Below are 20,536 nucleotides of genomic sequence, written 5' to 3'. Positions count from 1 at the left end.
CTATGAGAAACACTTTATTCTGGGGCATATTAATTTTTTGACCATTCTTAATCATTTAACACACATTGAAACACTGCTAGAGATGGTTGATGTTACCATAAAAGTCATGCCACTACACCTGTCTTCTCCACCTGCAGTCTTACAACATTTTCATGCAGCTCTCAGTGTCACTTGTAAAGGGCTTAACCCAGAGTAGTAAAAGTTGACAGTGTGTAGTTCTGATGGTAGAAAATACTTACAGTCACAGGTAATAAATTGATAAATAAAAAAAAACACTGCTTTTATCTGGTATAGTCTGTTACATTTGGTTTTGCAATAGTGTGCTGCTCTAGTAAACGTATTTCTTTTTTGAATATCTGACTGGCAAGTCACATAGACTTGGAAAGCATACTGCACACGAATATGTGATTGAAACTGATTGAATCATCATGCTTTCACTACAGAGTTTGCCAAATTTGCCAAGGATTAAAAATACTGCTTAGACTCTGGTGATTTAGAAAAACTGCTATTAATATCTTTTGGAAATAATCAACATGTTTCTTTAAATCAAGATGCTTTAAAGCTTTTAACAAGGACCATTAATATAAACGTGGTAACTCTCGTGATTAATCTGGAAAGCTTAACATGTTAAAAAAAATAATAACGCAATTTAATCATATGACTAAGTTTGACCACAACTTCCTCCCGTAGTCCTCTTGCGCGAATGTTTACATCCCTGGGGTGAAAAGGTTAAAGGCGGGTCAAACGTAGCCAGCAGTGATGAGTGAGGAGACAGGCCCAGGTCTGGTTCACAGCAAATTTAGATTTAAAAAGCTGCCTAATGGAAGTCTGGATAAAACAAAAGTTGTGTGTACATACTGCTAATGAACTGTCTTTCTGCCGAAGTACGAGTCTGAAGCACCACCTCCGGGAGCGCATCTTTGCTAATGTTAGCAAAGACGCTAACAACAACACGGGATCAAGCTATGATAGCTAATGTTGCTAATGCTAGCAAAGACGCTAACAAACACAAGGGATCAAGCCATAACGCCAAGCTACACCAGCGCAGCCCAGCAGACCCAGATTTGTCCCCAAAACGACAGCATCTAAGCTAACTACTGTAATTGCTAATGGGTCACCAGAGACAGCCGACCATCGACATAGTTGACAACAAAGGACTTTAAGACATCATCAAGGTTGCATCGGATGACCCGTACCGCAGAACACCTACGAGAACTACTGTCACAAGAATCCATGAACTGTATGACAGCTAAAAAGGCAACTAAAGTGGAGCAGCTGGCCTGAGCTACATTTATTACACTGACGAGAGACCAATGGACATCAGTCAGCAACTTCAGCTACCTCGGGGTAACATCACACCTGAACATTCACTACAACAGAAGTTATTTTATACCTGATGTGTTTGTCTGCTTGGCTCCTTTGCAGTCTGTAAATATTATTACTCAGTCAATTAAGACACTCTGATTTACAAAACACAAATAAATTTAAAAACCCTAGTTTATTCAATATTTCTTCATTTAAACACCATACTTATACTAATTTATCTCAGCCAAAAATACAAGAAAATGGTAGTATTCTTAATGTTAATTTATAGATAATAATAACAATAATAATAATAATTATAATACATTTTTTAATAAAAAGCGCTTTCAAAGTGCAGTACATAAAGTTAAAATAATGAAAATAAACATTTGATAGTAAGAAAAATTATCAAGTTTAGAAACCTAAAAATTACTAAAACCAGTGATGTGATTAACTTGATTAATTTTTTTAATTAACTGGCAGCACTACTTTTAACATGTTACTACACAGAAGTTCTTCAGACAAAATGGATTTGGGCAAAATCCTTGCATTTGTTTTCACGTATTTCATGATTTCTCTTGCTTTATCTTCACCTGAGGGCTCAGGTTCATGCTGGCTTCATAATAACACCTGCAGTTTCTATATCTTACTCAAAGTCACCTCAGCAGGGTGGCTGTTTGCCAACACTTCTGGTGTAAAAAGCAAGTCATGAGGCAGGAAGATGCCATTTTCTCCTCATTATATTCCTCCCAGTGGCTCAGTAAGACATGTTTTATATTTTGCTGACAGAACTAACTGAAACCAAAACCTTGTGATACCATAAAGCATAATGAGATTCCTGCCATACCCATTTCCAGTGAACTGTGCCACAGTAGAACCCAGATGGGCAATTATTGTTTACAGTGACATATTACTTTATGACTGGCATATTGCTGTAACTGTAGTCGAAAGAAATGGGTCATCAGAGTAGCAAGCTCCATGCTGTCGTTATGCTAGGCCTGTAGTTAGGCAACAAAGAAAATCAAAAGACACAATGAATAAAACATCCTTGTTCTATAATGAATGATGCAAAGAAAGAGTGTGAGAAGAGAGAAAAGGATGTGTGTTTAAGGGAAGAGAGAAAAAAACACAGATGTGAGAGATGAAGAGAAATACAGAAGGAGAGAGAGATCAAAGTAAAAAAGAGCGACAAGCTAGAGTGAGATAAAACACGCAAGGGAGCGTGAGAGGAGGGAGCTAGAGTCGGTCCATCCCCTGGGCTGCTTCTGCCATTCTAACAATAGCTTGGCAGGAGCAGAAGCTCCTGTGGGCTTGCAGCTCCGCCACGCTCCGAGGCAGAGCTGCAACAACTGGCTCCCCTGCATGTTAGCAGTGTGAACAACTCACTCACTTTGAATTCATTTCAATTTTAATGACTTTGGGTGTAACACATCAACAGCAGGACAATGGGCTGGATTGTAAGATGAGCTGTTAACAATATGGACGGCAGATGGCTACGAGCCAGCACAGTTTAAATTTAGGCTGAAAATGGACAGAGATTCTTTCAAATAGGCCTGATAAATGAGATAAATGTTATCTGTGTAGGTTCTCAGTCATCCAGGTCATGGTTATCCAACGCTGATCAAAGGGGCAACTGGACTGGTAGCAAATTCTTTTTTTCTCTTTAAATGTTTTCATCGGACAGAGCGGATCATTCCTCACAGCAGACAAGACAACTGGATCAAACAAATGGGGAGAATAAGGCTCAAATAGGTGACAAATGCCTGCCAGAACTACCCACAACATGCCAGGCATGTTCTTGTGTGACGAAGTCATCTTGATTTAGTTTGAATTAAATAGGTCAACCTTTCCACCTTTAATGTATATGGGTTATTTAGTCTTACAACTAAGAGATCCGTAAATTTGATTCACTGGAATCACAGGCTACAAACTTTAGCTTATAAAGTACACTTCATAAACAGTCGAGGTTGGCAGGTCTGTAGCTTTAATATGTGTAGCTTTTAGACTGTAAAAAGGCTTTTTCTAAAGGTGAAATATTTTCTGTAAATATCAACCTTTTGTCCCCTGAGAAGAATTACATTATTTTGGATGTTTAATAATGGCCCATCATCAGGAAAGGATAGTGACTGAACGAGTATCATCCAGCATCAACCCAAACTACTGAAAGAGGTGCTGTCAAATATAAACCCCTCACTCTTTGGTGTCCCTTGTGGTAAAAAAGAAAACAATGTATGGATAGTAAGTGTGAGTGAGAATATTAAATCTTGTTGTTACTCTACCTCCATTCCTCCTGGGGGTGCTGTTTCTCATATTTCTCCCTGACATGAGAAACACCCAAATCAGGGTGTAACCAATGAAGTGCATCAGAGTGCAGGTGAGTCAGACGGAGCCCCAGAGAGGACACACAGCGTAGTTTATGGATCTCTGCTATCTTCTGGATAACACCCTTCAGAAACAGCACAGAAACAGGTAAGAACTAGAGAAAATGTGACCATAGAAGAAGGTAATAAATGTTTGTGTATCTTACCCTGACATCTGTAGCATCTCCGTGCCTGATGTTACTCGCCCATGTGCACGGCTCGCTGTTTGTCTCAAAATAATGGAAGATCTTCAGGACACGGTCCATGGAGCCTGGGGGGCGCTCGAGGCCCCCCGCAGAGCCACTGGTACCAACAGTGGTACCACCGGGCATCCCAGAGCGGGATTTAACCCCACAACCACCCGTTGCCGAGTGGTTGTGGTTGGGCTCCAGGTAGGAAGACGACGCCATGCCTGACTCAGACGCTCCGGCTGGGGCTAACTGGCTGTCATATTCTGAAAAAGAGAGGTAGAGAAAAACAGCCACGAGAGAGGTCAAAGTGTGGTTTTCTGGTAGATTTGTGATCAGCAAATAAACAGTTACAAGAGCGTTAAAATCACCAAGTACCCAAATGTCAGAAGTATAGCATTTAACCATGTATCATGGCACAAACAGAGGTGGCGTTGATGATTAAAAGTCAAAATAAAAGACAACGTACACTCAGAGGAAGCAACAACATGGAAACAACACAGAAACACTAAGACAACCAAAAATCCAGAAAGAGAGGCAAGACCTAAAAACTGTTTAATACAAATATATCACTGCTTAAACTTCATGCCAATGATTATCTCTTACCAGTTTCAGGCTCCTACCAAGTTATAAACAAGTCATTATTCTCAAAGCTACTCAAGCTTTCTGACTTTGATTTCCACAGGCTGCTGCAGGTAAATCAATAATTTGATGTAAAATGTAGACATAAGACAAAAATGAAACTTAAAATTAATTCTCACTGATCAAATCTTATTCCAGCTTAAAAAAAAAAAAGAAATATAGCTTGATTCACATTTACTCTTTTTCACAGCATGGAGCTACAGGAGGAATAATTCAACAAACGAGCTTTAAACAGCAATCTTGTGTAACCTACCAGCGTCACTCATAAAAACACAAACCATGCTGCTCCAACATCTTTCCCTTTTGCCCAAGGATATCTCTTTTACCTGTTTACCTTCTTTCATCACATCATTCTTCGGGAGGCTCATCTTCACACGCCTCATCCCCGTGCCAGACTCACACTCTGCTGTTTCCTGTGTCATGCTGTCACTTCCTGGCTAACCCTGCAGGCTTTGCCGAGTCATCATCGCTGCAGTGACTCCTTTCAGCTGACTGTAAATTCTAGCTGTCATGAGGTGACAATAGAGATGCAAGTTTTACCAAATTATTTCATGGCTTATATCCAGACATGGGGATTCCACATAAAACTTAATACTTTTCCAAAAGCAGTGTCAAAACCTGTGATCTGCTTCATCATCTAAGGGATTATTTAGAGCTAAAAGATGTAATTACTCACATCGGATGACTACTTAATCCACTCAATATGGAGAAAACAAATCTAGCTAAACAAGCCGTGTTTTTGGGAACTGTAACTGTCGACTCTAGTGGTTTTATAGCCTGTCACAAGCAACATCAAATCAATACTGTTCACATCATGCAACAACATTCAGCTTTTTTCTCTGTGCTGTGTTCAGGTCACAGTCAGATAACGTCATGCTGATAAAGAAGAGACAAACAGAGAGACGGAAATATACAGACTGATGCAAAAAAGGCTGGCTCAGCACTTTCTAATGTTGACCCACAGTTCCTTCTTAAGAGATGGTGAGAGAAATACATGCCTGTGAGTGCATGAGTGTGCATGTTTGTGCTCAATAACTGCAGTAGGAGTGTAGAGAAGGACGTGATGCATCTGATAAATTGACTCAGCACTCTCTCCCTTAAGAAATTGCTGTATCAATAGTGAGTGAGTGTAGAATGCTCTGATTGAGCAAGCACGCCTTAAACGCATTATTGCATCCTGTTTCTATGGCGAGACACTGCACTGTCTTTCTTTTGGCAGTCTTTCTTGTAGTCGTTATGAAAGAATCGGCTTTTCTTAACAACATTTTAATTTATTTCAAAAAGTGTGTTTGATTTAGTATTCATTTTCTATAACCTAATCATCTGCATTGAACAAAAGCCTCAAGCATGAGTAATTTTCGGTTCTTTCCTTGAATTCACAGCTTACTTTACCTTGTTATCTTGAGATGCAAAAGTAAAATCACAGTAGCAGGTCAGACCATTTCTTAGCTTGCTGCTATTGCCTGCAAAAATCAGATGAGTTAAGCCTATATCTGTGTGTTTTGTGCTTAAGTAACCCTGGGGCTATGAGATAAGTTAAAATTGCAACAGAAATAAAAAAAAAATGACTTATCATTGAGAAACTGAGTCAATGAAATGGAATAAATGGCTGCATGTCTGCCTGAGGTTTTAGCAGAACTGTAATTCTCTTCTATTTCTAGTGTATTTGCTTCTGCATTCATTTTGCTATTAATCATCTTGATTGAAATTCTATAATAAAATCTCAAAATGAGATCCATGCTCCAGGACATAAAGTAAAACTGTTGAGAGTAAAAACAAAACCAGAGGGGACGACATCCCTTGCAGAGGAGCCAAAGAATTACATCTCTGAATTAAATGATTCTGACCAATTATTGGGAAAAAAAATGCCAATACCAATAATCAGCTGAATTCCACATATCTGCATCAATGTTTTGCCAGGCTAATAATCGGTCTACCACAACTTTGGACTGCTGTAAAATCTTAAAAAAACAAAGAAAACAAAAACAAGTATGTGACAACAGAAACAAACCAACAAACATATCAAGGTTCAGGTATCTACATTCTATCATAAGTACTTTGGCATGGAGGGGGGTGGCTCTGGGACACTGGAGATTACTGATCAGCCCTCTGGAGGTGTCTTGGTATTAACTGAGAGAACCCCCCATTTCAGTTGTGTACAAAAACTGCACAGCTGGTGTGATGAACAGAGTTAACTGTATGATGTTTCTCAACAGATTAGTGAAGATCAGATTACAAATGTTCCTCTTATAATATTACAGTCATCAAAATAGATCCAGCTGCAGCTATAACACTGCTGGATTATCAGGTGGCTTTCTACAGTCTCCAAAGAGTGCATGTGTCAATGGCTAATTCTACTTCATCCTGTCATTACAAGAAATACAAACAAGCTTGCAAACAAGACTACTTACCCATCTATCAGTAAACAAAACCATCATGAATGTGGTCAAATGCTTTTACTTCTATCACTCTGTCTCAAAAGGGTAAAGGGTTTGCTCTTTCCAATTCACAGTAATCCTACAGCTTCAATCTTGAGAGTTCAATCACCTTGAACAGGATGCAACATTTTGGCTCAATACACTCACATATCACTTCATTAGTTACACCTGTTCAGCTGCTCATTAATGCAAATCAAATCAGTCAATCACATGGCAGCAGAGCGTACATTCAGGCATGTAGACACTTTCAAGATGATCAGCTGAAGCTCAAATTGAGCATTAGAATAGGTAAGAAATGTGACGTAGGTTACTTTGAAGGATAAACAACATTACAAACATTATGGTAACCTGACATGCCAGATGGATTTGTTTCACATATCCATCTGGAGAACCTTCCAAAGACAGCGCTTGGGAAAGGGCAGAGCCTTTTTAAAAAAAAACTCAGAGGGTGATTGGATGAATGCTCTGTCTGTCAGGGTCAATCAGAGCAACAAAACACATGATGTTGTAGCCGCTACCGAGGAGTAAACTCCATAGAGAGCTGCATAATGCAAACCATGGCAACTGCAGACATGTCAGTACATGAATTTGTCGTTTTTGAAGAGAAAACATCTCAATGCTGTTCTCTGTTCTTCTTTTAACTAAGAAATGTCGTCAAGTTCTGATAAAACTGATGCTATAGCAGCATCTACACTAATCTCTTCTACCATGATTGCACCGGCCTCTTGTCGCTGCTTGCTTACGTCATGACTCCGCCGTGCCCAAAAGTACTGCCCCTCAACGCTGATTGGTCCTGTCACTTTCTAACCGGGCCCAAGTGGTTCAGAAGGGAGGTTTGCAAGATGGATTCGCCAGTGAGAAACACAGAAACAGGCGTATCCATCTGCTTTGCAAGGTTAGGTTATGGTTCATTGACAAGGTTTTCATGTATCCAAAAATTTGTGCTGGTCACTACTGCCTCATTTCGCCCTCAACCTAGTTGGACATGCATTTTCATGAAGAACTCCATCTTTAAAGGGCACCACTGGATTACCTTGTCATCTCCAACTATAACATACCATATGTGTTGATGGCAACACATATGTTTGTACTAAAACAGAGCCATCTTTTCTCAGTTGCAGTTATTAGAGTTCCTTAAGTTGCTGGTAAAAGGGTTTGGATGTGTCAGTATGCATATGTACTCAGTAAACAGGGTAGCACCACCACCTCAATTGAGCCAGGAAAAAAAATGTGATTGAGGACGTCAGCATATTTACTTACTTTTTATATACTGTGCCGCATAAAGCAAAACTATGTGCCAAAATGCTATACATTCAAATGCACTGCCTCTTGCATGCTGCACTATTAGGGTGTATCATAAATCTATATCAAACTCTCCATCCAGACAGTTCACATACTGTGACATAGTTGCACAGCAGCTTCTTACACTTGTTCTCCCTGCTTCTCTCTGGTTCTTTTCCAGCCTTCATGCCTCGTCTCCAAGGGACACACTAAAAAATGTATTGGGGGCATTATTTTGACTGCATCTCGTTTTTTAAAATAGAAGTGGTTGCACCAAAGGAGCAATCGAGCCACAGTCAGCCATCTGCTGCTGCTCTCTCTGTTAGTAATCACAGTATATTAAGTATTGAAATGTTGAAGCACACCGCTGCACAAATCACATAAGAGACACAAAATAACACACATGTAACCATAACCTACATACCTACAGCTTGATGAAATCCTATTAAAGTCACTGCGCATGCAGCTACTTTATGCTGTAAATACTGTTATATCACACAGAAATGTGGACTGAACAAAGGCTTTTCCAACCACAAGCTGAGGGAAGCCAGGCTTCCCCTGTTTTTCAGACTCCTAATATCATTTTAATAAAACACTTTCTTTCATAGTGTAATTTATTTTCTGTGCTTTCTCATATCTTATATCTTCCATTTTTCATTTCCCTATATCTGTGAAACAGTGCTCCTCTAAATGTTACGTGGCTGACGTGTAGTGAAACTCACTATTTTCATTTCTCCAGGGAAGCCAGTTGAAGTTGGCATCTCTTTCCGGAAAAAAATATTAACGTAGAAAATTAGCCAGATGAGACAGTGGTCATGACACTGCCAAACTATTAGTTAGGGCTCTGCTGTGGCAAACTGCCCCAGATGCCCTCTGGCATCAACCAATCAAATCACAGCATGGCATCAATATGACTGAAATCAAATAAAAAGACTGCCCCCGGATTGCCAAAAACATTAGCATGGAGGCAGAAAATCTGGAGTTTCTAGGGAAAAAAAAAAAAAAAGAGCTTTGCTAAATTCCCACTACTGCAGCAAAATTACATTTAATTCTGATGAATGGACATCTCTGAAATTTGCTACGATAAAGAAGAAAAGAGGAGGGAGTTGGCCTTTAAATGGCAGAAATTATGGGAATACTGAACTACTGCTAGAGTTTAGCACTACCAGCCAGCCACTCTGTGTGGTTATGTAACCTGCTTAGACAGAGAGAAAAGAAAATTATAGTAAGTCCATGAACAGGACTAACTGCACATCTGAAAATAAATAAATAAAATTACATAATTTCTGGAGTTTTAAACATAATTTTAAAGTTAAACCCAGATTTCTGATACCTATTATAATACTTTTTTGTTATCTTTCTAATTAAATTTTTACTCTGTTTTGTCAATGACAACTGATGTCCAATAAAGCCAGTTGAATTGGACTGAATAGAAATGAAATTAATTGAAGAGAGACTACGTAAGCACTGTGACTGATCCGAGCCTGAGGAAATGTTTGTCTATGTACAGACTCAGTGAGCACAACTTTGCCATCGAGTGGACGCCACAGACAAAGCTGGATCTCCAAGGAAAACACACTGTGCACCCACTGCAGCCAACAGGAAGTGGAAAAAGCTGCACTTTCTAACCACCTGTCCAGAAAAATAATTCACCCAGGGTTTCGGCTACATGTAATTGATGGTGGCGCGTCTGCCAGTCCTCCTGTCTGGCCACGCAGTAAATGGAGAGAAAAGAGTGAGAGAAAGGTCCCTAAGCAAGGATAAGTTTGATGAATATCTTGCTCAAGCCTGTGAAAATGACCCTAATGCAGGGCTGTACAGTGCAACATATGTCGCAAATGCAACAAGAAAATTGGTCTGTGCTAAGAGGTTGTCACTCCTCATCGCACAGGTGCGATGACAAAGTGAGAGAGGTGCGTGCAGATGCGACTTCAAGTTTAACTTGTTGCCACAAAAACTTCCCTACACTTTGATTTGATTTGAGATTTTACATTCATGCCCAGTCCATTTGTTTTATATTCCTGGCACATTTTAAATTCAAGCTGAATGTTATTTCCTCTCATACGTAATCCTCCGCGTCTGGAGTGCGACTGTCCGCACTCTGCAATGGATACGATGGTGAGAGAGTGATCTGCAGCAGCTCATACAGACTGGGCAATAATTTGTTATTTAAATTTATATAATTTGTACACTGATCTGACGATGTAAACTGATGTTTTCTATGCCAAGAAAGTCTTTTGAATTGAACTGAGTTGAGAGAAAGCGTGTCATGTTGATGCCGTTATCTGGAACGTGCTCAGTCTACATCTGTATGACTTTGTGCAAGACAGGAGCTAATGGCACATCTGGTTGTGTTACATTTCCTCATAAAGCAGCAATCCCCAAACCCCAACTCCCCTAGCCCCCATAAAGGGGGGTGAAGTGTTGTCACACATATGGCTTCCAAAAAAATGTCTCCATGCCACAACACTGAGACTGAATGCCTGTTTGGTAGAATTATCAGAAGAAATTACCGCTTACACTGGGGATGTCATGTTAAAAGAATTCCTAAAACTTGGATTTGCTACAGGCGAAATTCAGATTTTGGAAAGCACATACCAAAGCCCTCAAACACAGAGGGTACCAGGTAGGAAAGTAAAGTAAGTTTTTTCCTTGGACTTTAGGTCTCGGATTCTAATAAAGGGAAAACAGTTTGTATCATCTGCAACCAGTTAAATAGCATATCTTTACTGGCCATTACAAGTTTTCATCTTGCTCTATTGTGCCTGATTTGAATTTGTTTATGAATTTATATTTCATATTAAATTAAATCTAAATTAAATTCATTATATAAAAATTTCATTTAATAAATCTTAAACATGCCACCTTGATTTAATACATAAGGTTTTGTTTTAACTGGCGTTTTTTTGTACATGTAAGCCATTGAAACATTTCTGCTTTTGTGTCCAATTGAGACATGAAAATATTTTCTATTCTATTTTAGAAATGGAATCAACATACATTGACCATGAGAAAAACATTTTCTTTAGTTAGTGGGCTTCAACACTTGCAACAAAAAAATACACATCTACACAGCACAAACTACAGTTTTACCCTGTTCACTTTACAACACAGGACAAATGACACCATTTCTCCCTGCACCACTTTCTACTGTGCAGCAGAAGAGCTCTAAATCCCCATATGGTGCATGTCTTCACACACTTGAATAGAGAAAAGGAAAGGCATTAAATCAACTAGGCCACGCAGGCAACAAGGAGGGGAAAAGGCAGTTAACGGCCCACCAGCCCCTCTCTCTCTTAGTGGGGGTCCACTGACTGACAGTCAGCCTGTGAAATCACAGTGGGCCTGGGTGGAACTCCGTCCTGGAGCACCAGCAGAAGCTCCATCGCCTCGTTCCACTTTATCTGGGTTACTGGGGTTAGAACAATCCTCAGGGAGCCTCTGCCTCTCCGTCTTCTTTTTTAACCATCATTTTCTCTCTTCTTCAGTTGTTCATTCTGCTCATTTATCCATGTCTTTACACCATGTTTTCCCAAAGCCTTATCTTTTCCTTCCACCTTCACTCCTCATGCATGAGATGGTCTGTTGCCTTCTTTCTCTCTCCATCCTTTTCCTCCTTCTTCTGCTCCTCTTTTCTTCTCCTCTCCTCTTAATCTCCTCCTGCCACTCATCTTAAATGCTCACAGGCCTTTTAGTTCCTGCCTTCATGTCTCCATTTGATCCATGTGTCCTACTGAACCATCTCCCTTCCTTTCTCCTTCTCATCTTTCTCTCATTCTCAGACAATTTCCTCTGCCCCCTCCTCCGCCATTACTATACTCTCTACTTCATCTTGCCAAAGATGCGCATTATCTATACCAGGGGAGAAAAACTGTCAAGTCTGAACCCTGTTGTATAACATACAATGTGACACACATGCAAACACTATTGGGTACTCGTGTGCCACTGATAAACAACAGTGTGCTTTTGTACAGTAAAAGATATCATTCAGCTTACAGTTTGAGTGTGTACATGTTCGTTTTGAGCTCTTCCAGTGACATCAGAAGTACTACAGTAACTAACAATCACCATCCACATGATCTCATTCACACAAACTAATTACAACTCTGTAGCTATAAGCCTGGTAAACAAACGAATGAAAAAACACAGCCACAGCTCTGTTAATTTCACAAGACAAAGGCTTAAACAAGACACATGTAATACATTTAACACTTGCCTGTACTTTCACAGACTTAAAATGCCGAAGATGAGACTAAGACTAGCTCAAAATAGATCTTTTGTGATACAAACTGACAAAAAGTATGTTAAGTTTTCATCAAGTAGACTCAAAAATTAAAATGTTAGTACTGGACTGTTAGACCATGACCATGACCACTATACAGTAAGGTATATTTCAGCATTTTCATCAGTGCTTTTAAGTTTTTGTTGACTAAAACTGAACTAAAACTATAAGGGTTAAAGATGACAAAAATGTGACTAAAATAAAGAACATTTTAATCTGAAGACTAAGACTAAAACAAATTTTAAAATGGCAGAAAAAAACTAAAGCTACTTGCCTGTTAATTAAAATAAAGAAATGTAGTTGGACTGGCAATAAACCTAACAGAGAGTTACTGTAATGTAACTTTTTCAGTACCAACTTTTTTGATACCATGCCAACAAATACAGAAGTCCTTGGCACCTTAATATAGAGTAAATTCTTAATTTTAGTCACAGAAATTGCAATAAAAACCCTCCATTGTGCTGTCTAAATTGCACAAATACGTTGGAGAGATGCACCAATTGGAAAAATCAGGGCAGATGCCAGCACTGATGTTGGAAATAGCAACTTAGCCAATGGCTGATACCAACAATATTTTTTTTTCATTACTTCTTTAGTAGAGCCCTATGATTTCTGTGTTAACGGAATCGCGAAATTGGCCGATAACAACAGAATTCACAATCTAACGTGGAAATCATGGAAATTGAATGAATTTGACTGAAAATGCTGTGTTTTTTAGAAAGAGGAACATATACCTGAGGAGTATGTTCTGGGGGATCACTAAAGTGTGGCACAACTTGTGCCTCACTTCAGAAACACTCACCCCGCCCCCTCCTAAACCATAACAGCATGTCAAAGCAGCTGCACGAAACACCGGCAAACATCACATAGCTCAACATGGGGCAGTACAGAGCATCATAATGTTGCACCTACAAGAAACCTCATCCGTGCCACGGAGAGAGTGAGGTGTGTCTGTGCACGAGGCTCACAGCTGAAATCACAACTGGAGCACCTGCTCACCTCTTGAGGGCTTTAAACTCGATTCAGACGGACTCAAGATTTTATGAAGTCCCGTTGTCTAAATGATGTTACATTTGAGTAACAATTAGCTTAATAATTCCTCCCGTAGATACTGTAGTTCCCTTTGGTTGCTTAACAAGCTAGTAAGTGTCTATATTAATGTAGCGGTCTGATATGAGGCAGACGGACAGACAGCAGTGTATGGAGGGAGATGAGGAGAAAACCGTTACAGTCAGGAGTAAAAACACAATCCAGCATCAAACTGCATGGACTGTTACAGACTGTAAGATTAAAGAAAAGTTTAGGTAACAGGTTTTCTTTTAACCATTTAACTTAGATGTTACTTTCTTTTTAAGTTACTATCACTCTGTGTTTGAGAGAACTGAAGGATTTCTTCATTTACATTATAAACATCAGTTAGGATCCAGTGTGATTATACACATGGATGTGTCTTAAAATGTTAGAAAAATCTGACTGTTGGACTGGTTATAATTATTTTATATCAGTTTTATCTAAACAACGGCTCCTGGGCCAACTGTGGCCCTTCTTCAGTAATTTAAGGTTGTTTCTATTTAATTAGTGAACATTTCATTCATTTACATAAACAAGACACTCTTTTTTAAGGTAAAATTAGTGGAAATGTTAAAAACGGAATTCCAAAAAATTAAAACAGAAAAAATTGAATTTGGCAAAAAATAAAATGGATTTCATAGGGCCCTACTTTAGTGTAAGATTCCCACAAAGCCAACACTTTCTCTTGTGTTTGACTAGGGTTGGGTATGGTCAGAGGTCTTTCCAATTCCGGTGCTAAATCAGTAAAACTTTTCTCCTCTTTAGTCTCCAGTGAAAGAAAGTTACCCAACCAAGCACAATCCCTTTTTTCTTCAGAGAAATTTAAAGTCCAACTCTTTGTGAACAACTCTTTACGCTGTAGTTTGGTACTAAAGATGATGACGTTGATGATAGTGGCATTAATGATGATGACTGGCAGAAATTTTCATGCTTTTTGATAATTCACTTCTTAATTATCTACCAACAGCATGCTGTTAATATTGTGCATCCTTCATGAAAAGGCAAAGTTTGCTTCTAAAATTATGTAGTACAGTTATCAGGACATTTTTAATTTCAGTACTATGGAAACAAAAGTCACCGCTAATTGAAAAATGGTGTGTTACTACTAATTTATTTGTACATACTTGGTAGGGGATGCTGTGCATAGATGCAGGCCCCTTTGCTCCAGCAGAGAGGGATGCAACCGCTGCCATCCATTTTTCTTGCAGATGGGGTTGTACAAGGTCTGGCCACCAGGCCCAGACAAAACTGCGGGGCCACCAAAACAGCATCTAAAACAAGGACTGCCTCATACCTGACTGTATTAGCAAGCTTTTAAAACTCCTCGTATATGAATTAAGTAATCCATAGAAAAGCTAATTATAATGACCAAAAGTGCTCCAAAAAAGTTAGAAATCAATTCTTGCTGCAGCTGCTGAAAGTCACAGCAGCAATAATATCCATTGTGCACCTTATATCCTCCTCACAAGACAGCCACAGGAAACACAAGAGAGGAAAAATCAATCCAGGCCAGTGTCCCGGGGATCTAAGTAACTCCGATAGAGCAAAGAGCCCAGAATGAGGGAAAGGAGAATGTCAAATATCCTTTGTTCTGTGAAAATCTGATGACACAGCAAGCGTCCCCACAGGAGGTAGAGAATATACCAAGCTGTTACTTTATCCTCGAGGAGCCACTACGCTCATCTATCATCAGGGTCTAAGTCCAGCTCACAGAGATGCTCGGAAAGATTTCACCTTCAGATAATAAAGAGATAAAGGTCTGACTCAGCTTCTCACATCCACGGCTGGGTCAGCTGAGAATCTGCTCTACTTTATGGAAGTCAGACTTTCAGCTGCAACGAAATCAAAAAATCTATGTAGAAAAAAATGGAAGTACAGTAGCCGGTGTAGTTTTCCAAGCTGCTGATCACAAGACTGCATCACATTACTTCAGGACTTGAGGATCTGGCTTGGGGTCCAGGTCTTAGAAATCAATCCGTCTAATACATGTCATGGCCTTTAACCCAGAAAAATACCTTGACCATTGTGAAATGTGATATGGAGTGTAACGATCCTTGTAAAGGAGCTTGTTTTTGCTCTTTTTCTTTAAGATGAAGAGTCAGAAAGTTGCTTGAGGACACTCCAGCAGACTGACAGCTTCCTAAAAGAGACAATGAAGACAGGCTTCTGGAGTTGCTGGATCATTTCTCTATCCATTAAGCCATCCTGCAGTCCAATAAATCCACACAAAATATTCAATTTAAGTCTCCGATGCAGGGCTGCTGATCTAATTAATCAATCCTTGATGTGAAATTCAAAGAAGGCAGCTCCCCTGCAGCCATAAATCTTTAGGTGCACCGTAAGTCAATCATCCAGGTTACAAAATAGCTCTGACATCCTTTCCTGGCAAAGTAAGAATCCATCTAATTACATCAAGGCTTTGTTTTCCAAGAAAGGTGGTAATTTGTTCTGTAAATCCACAGTGTTGTCCAAAGGAGATGGAAAGACGCATGAAAGGAAGACGAAAAAGAGATTTCGCATCAGTGACAAAAATGTAGGGCAAAGAGGGACGGGCAGAAATGAAGCAAAGTGAGGGAGAGGTAGATGAAAGTGACCGGCGCAGGGGGGAGAAAAGAGAGGAAGAAGGGGAGGGAGAGCGAAAAAGAAAGACAAGAAAGGATAAGATAAATCAGAAAAGGAATGATAAAAATGAAAATATGAATGAGAAACCAAGAGAAAAGAAGTAAAGAGGGCGGAATGATGAAAGAAAGACGAAAAACCCCGGAGAGCAGCTGAGTCTCACATCCTCTGAAGGTTTCTCACCATGCTCTGAGCCTGCAGGAGTGAAGCAGGTCAGGGCAGGTGTCTGATGTCAGTGAGCGACATAAAGTGACAGAGACCTGAAGGGAAAGATGGACCAAAAAAGGCAAAAAAAGCCAGTACAAGACAAGAATCTGATGCCAAAAAATGATGTTTTTTGAAGTTTATCAGCTGTGTGACGTTCAGTCTAGTTTCCTTCTGGATCGGCGGGAAAAGCAGCTAGATCACGACATCATTCCCACACACACTGCTGCAGCCAAACACGCATGCACACACACTGTACATGCAGCGCGATCTTTCAGCAGTGGAGTGAGTGCAGCAGAGAGACAGTGGAGTGAGAGAGAGTGTGTGTAAGCCAGAGAGAGCCGATACTTACACAGTGTATGTGTGTTAATGAGGGTAAGAAGCTTGTGTGGACAAGTGTGTTTGAGTTAGGGTTGCTCTAAAATTATAATCATTTTTATTTCAAGGTTAATATTGAGACTAAGGCAGAGCAATTAATCAAAATTAAGATTAATTAGAGATTAAATTATATCAAAAATTCATATCACGATTATCAGTAATACAACAGTATTGTAATTAATCGCTGAAAATATTTTAAACTACAACTAAATCACACAAAATATAGTTATAGTAGGGATGCACGATAATCTTTGGTATTGATAAATTATCTGCCGATATTGCATTTATTTTATTATCCCGATAATAAAATATTAACCGATAAAATCCACTAATAATAAAGGACATTGTTTTCTTTCTCACAAGACTACACATTCTTAAACAGTAGGTGGCGCCATGGTACGTGACCCGCTGTTAAGCACCAGAGAAGAAGAGGAAAAAGCCTTAGTGCTAAGAGACTAATAACACGGTGGAGTTATTTAGTATTTACGGGGTGGATAACACAACAGTGTTTGTAAAATTCACCCTGCAAAGATCCCAAAAATACTGGTTTTCTGTTTAGTAAATATGCTTCAAGAGGTGCCACTTTTATTGAACAGAAACCTAGTGATGCATGATAAGTATCACCCATGTTTTTCAAAAAAACAAAGAACTATTCTGACTTTATAACTCTTATTATAGTTAACTTTTTTTAGTTAAACATTTGTGTACCAAGTACAACATACACAAACAACTGACGGACGGTTTTCCCCCATAAAACCAAATGATAACAGGCTGTTCTGCTTAACAAATGGAGATATCTGGGGGTCCGGGGGTTTGTTTTTGTTTTTATTTTGTTTTTTTTTGCTGTTTAAGCCAGAATTAAAGCGAGCTGATGTTTTACATAAAGATTAAAAATATGCTCTGACATAAGTCATATCAGAGATAGCTTAAGAATGTAAAGTCCACGTGGGCTGTGGCTAAACTTCTGTTCCTAACGTCGATCAGACTGAATAAAACCATGTCAAACAGAGCAGGCAGGTATACATCTATGAAAGTAGCGATGGATCAGGCAACTGACGTTGCGCCTTTTGGCTCTGGCAAACTTTCTGCAGTTTTCAATGCCTGCTTATGATCAGCGCTCTGCCTGGTATTAGCCGTTGGCTCAGTCCTAATGTCCACGGCTGAGGCTAGTGGCTGCTGCTGCTTCGTTTCAACATCGTTAGGATGATGACTCTTAAGTGACTTATAAGATCGGTCGAGGACTTCTTTCTACTCTTTGCGACCTTTGCAGGACAAATTCTACACACATGGTCATGTTATCCTCCCCGTAAACACTGAATAACGCCACCATGTTGTTAGCATTTTAGCACAGGGGCTGCTTCCTCTTCTTCTCTGGTGCTTAACAGCGAGTCGTGTACTGCGGTGCCACCTGCTGTTTCGGAATGTGTAGTCTAGTGAGAAAGAAAACAAATGCCAGCACTGCTGTGCTGACAAAAATATATATGTTATCAGGGCTAGTCGTCATGATATCGGACTTATCGGAATGCCATACTAATTTCCTGTTATCGGCCCGATAGTTATCGTGCACCCCTACAGAAACCTCAATTCAAAACAAGAAGTAGTATCGAGAGTCAGGCTACGGAGGTGGGTGGCGCTGAGGAGTGCTCATGTCAGCAAGCTGGAAATGTGAGTGTGGGGGATCCATGTTGTAATGGTGGGTTTGAGTGACTGAACCTGCAACCTATGGCCACCTCCGTAAAAGGGCATGTCTCTTCACAATTATGAAAATTAAGAATTTTTCTGTCTTTGAAGATTTTAGGAAATTTTTCAGATATTGTAAGACCTCAGTTAAAATATATATAACATAGGAATTGTCATTTTTTCAATTAATATAGATATTTCAGTGCAGAAATTCTACATACTGTATCTTTTGTGAATGTGTAAAGCAAGTGTTTCTCCTTTGATTAGTTTGTGTTACTGATGGCTGCTGTTACTATGCTGTGAAAAAACTATGAAGGGAAGGAGGGAATATTTGTGTGAGTGTGTGTGGGTGTGTTAGTGGAAGCGTGTGTGGGTGTATGTGGGGCCGAGAAGGATAAAAAACAGAGGTGGACAGTTTGTCATTTGAAACTTGATGCAGTATAACGAAGGCAGGCTGATTAGGCTGTACTTATAAATATGCTAATAAGACTTCAGTCTTAATCAGCCCTACAACTTTAATAAACATGAACACACAAAGCCTCCACACACACTGAACAAATACATAAACATCAGGTATTACCAGGATTAGCCACTGAAAACATACATTCCACTCTTTGGCCCCTTTCAACACCGCTTTTCTTTTGTATTTCTTCACTCTCCACCCTTGCGGTCTGTCTGTGTGGAGTGCCCTCATCAGGTCTCTGCTGCCCTCTGTCCTCACTCTGACGTCTGTCTCTTTTCTGCTCTAAAAACATATTCTTTATGCTCCAGCCCCTACTGGCATTAAAGCACTATGACATTCAATCTCACGGATGAGCAAAAGGACACGATAATCTTGAGAACTTTATAGTCAAGTTTCCAACAACCAGAGCCAAAACACAGTCAACAACCCTACTGTGATTATTTATGTGGCAGACACAGTCTAAAGGTGTGCATTAGATGATATTAATTTACATGTCTGATATCATGACGATGAAAACAGAACTCCCAGAAACTCAGTAGCGGGTGATCTGTTGCCTGCAAAAGAACTTCTGTAGGAGTTTGTGCAATTTAGACAGTGTCAATACCTTTGCTCTGTTGGACACACACAGCTTTGGCATTTTAATAAGGCACCAAAAAGGCTTAAGAGAATATGTGAATACGAAAGGAGAACCGCTCTCGGTATCTCTCTGTAATTCTTTTAAACTTTTAGTACTTTTGAATACCAACTGTAATTAACATAACAGAAATCACACCATTTAAGAACATATGTATGAAAAAATATCAAAATATCAAAAAATTAGACAACTTCAGTATGTACTGAGTTATTTCAAACGCTTTACCAAACACTGACAGAAGCAAAGTCAACCAAACAAAGACACCGTGATTGCAACTGTCCTTCAGATTTAGACATGTAACTCATATCCAAACCGACAGATGGTCATTGTTGGTCACTGTAATGACAAGAGTGCCTTGTATTTGATATTTGGGTTTTATTGCAATGCTAGTGTTTTGGTGTATGTCTCAGTCTTAAGCTGCAACATTTGAATAGGAATTGTTGTTTTGAATCTGTATGAATTATATGTTTTTGATCCCATTCAAGTTAAACTGTTTGACTTCAGTTTTTGTTGTGACTAATACAATCAAGTTAATGTGTAACTTTATTTATTTATTGACGGATTATTAAAGTGAAACAGAGCTAATACACCATTTTGAGAAGAAATGTGATTTTGCTTTTTACAACAATGTTGGCTGTACTGAGTTACATGGAATAAGTTTGAGACATCTGGTAGTTATTCTGTTTACTTCAGTTATTTTTGTAAACAAAAACAATTGAAACTCTAATCTAAGTAATTATGAATATCAGATCAGGACTTGGTATGGGCAGATATTCAATATTAAAAAATCAGATCTGGATCAGAGGCCAAAACTATTGATCGTGACAACCCTAATCAGAAGTTAATGCATAGACTAAGTGCTCTGTCCTCTCCCTGACAGTTCACTCACTGTGACTATCCATGCGTAATTGGAGAGGTCGAGGAGAATGGAGTAGCAAGCTAGTAGATACTCATTTTTAGCATTGTCTAGCCTATACATGCCTTAATAAAATAG

General features: G+C 39.3%; 1 protein-coding gene across 12 annotated transcripts in view; it reads right to left on the bottom strand.

Moving 5' to 3' along the window:
- LOC121514041 (focal adhesion kinase 1-like) overlaps window positions 1-20,536 on the bottom strand; it is a 105,248-nt gene that overhangs the window by 66,531 nt on the left and 18,181 nt on the right. For all 12 annotated transcript variants that reach the window (XR_005992252.1, XM_041794103.1, XM_041794102.1 and 9 more), the window contains 2 exons: window positions 3,830-4,116; window positions 3,582-3,748 (listed from right to left, as the gene is read on the bottom strand). Coding sequence is in view for 11 of the 12 variants with exons in the window: in XM_041794096.1 (XP_041650030.1) it covers window positions 3,582-3,748; window positions 3,830-4,116 (454 nt within the window). In the remaining variant the exon portion in view is untranslated. The remainder of the gene's footprint in view (window positions 1-3,581; window positions 3,749-3,829; window positions 4,117-20,536) is intronic.

This window comes from Cheilinus undulatus, linkage group 8 (assembly GCF_018320785.1).
Source record: "Cheilinus undulatus linkage group 8, ASM1832078v1, whole genome shotgun sequence".
Classification (NCBI taxonomy): Eukaryota; Metazoa; Chordata; class Actinopteri; order Labriformes; family Labridae; genus Cheilinus; species Cheilinus undulatus.
Note: the sequence above shows the minus strand (reverse complement) of the source record. Positions and strands in the feature narration are given on the sequence as shown.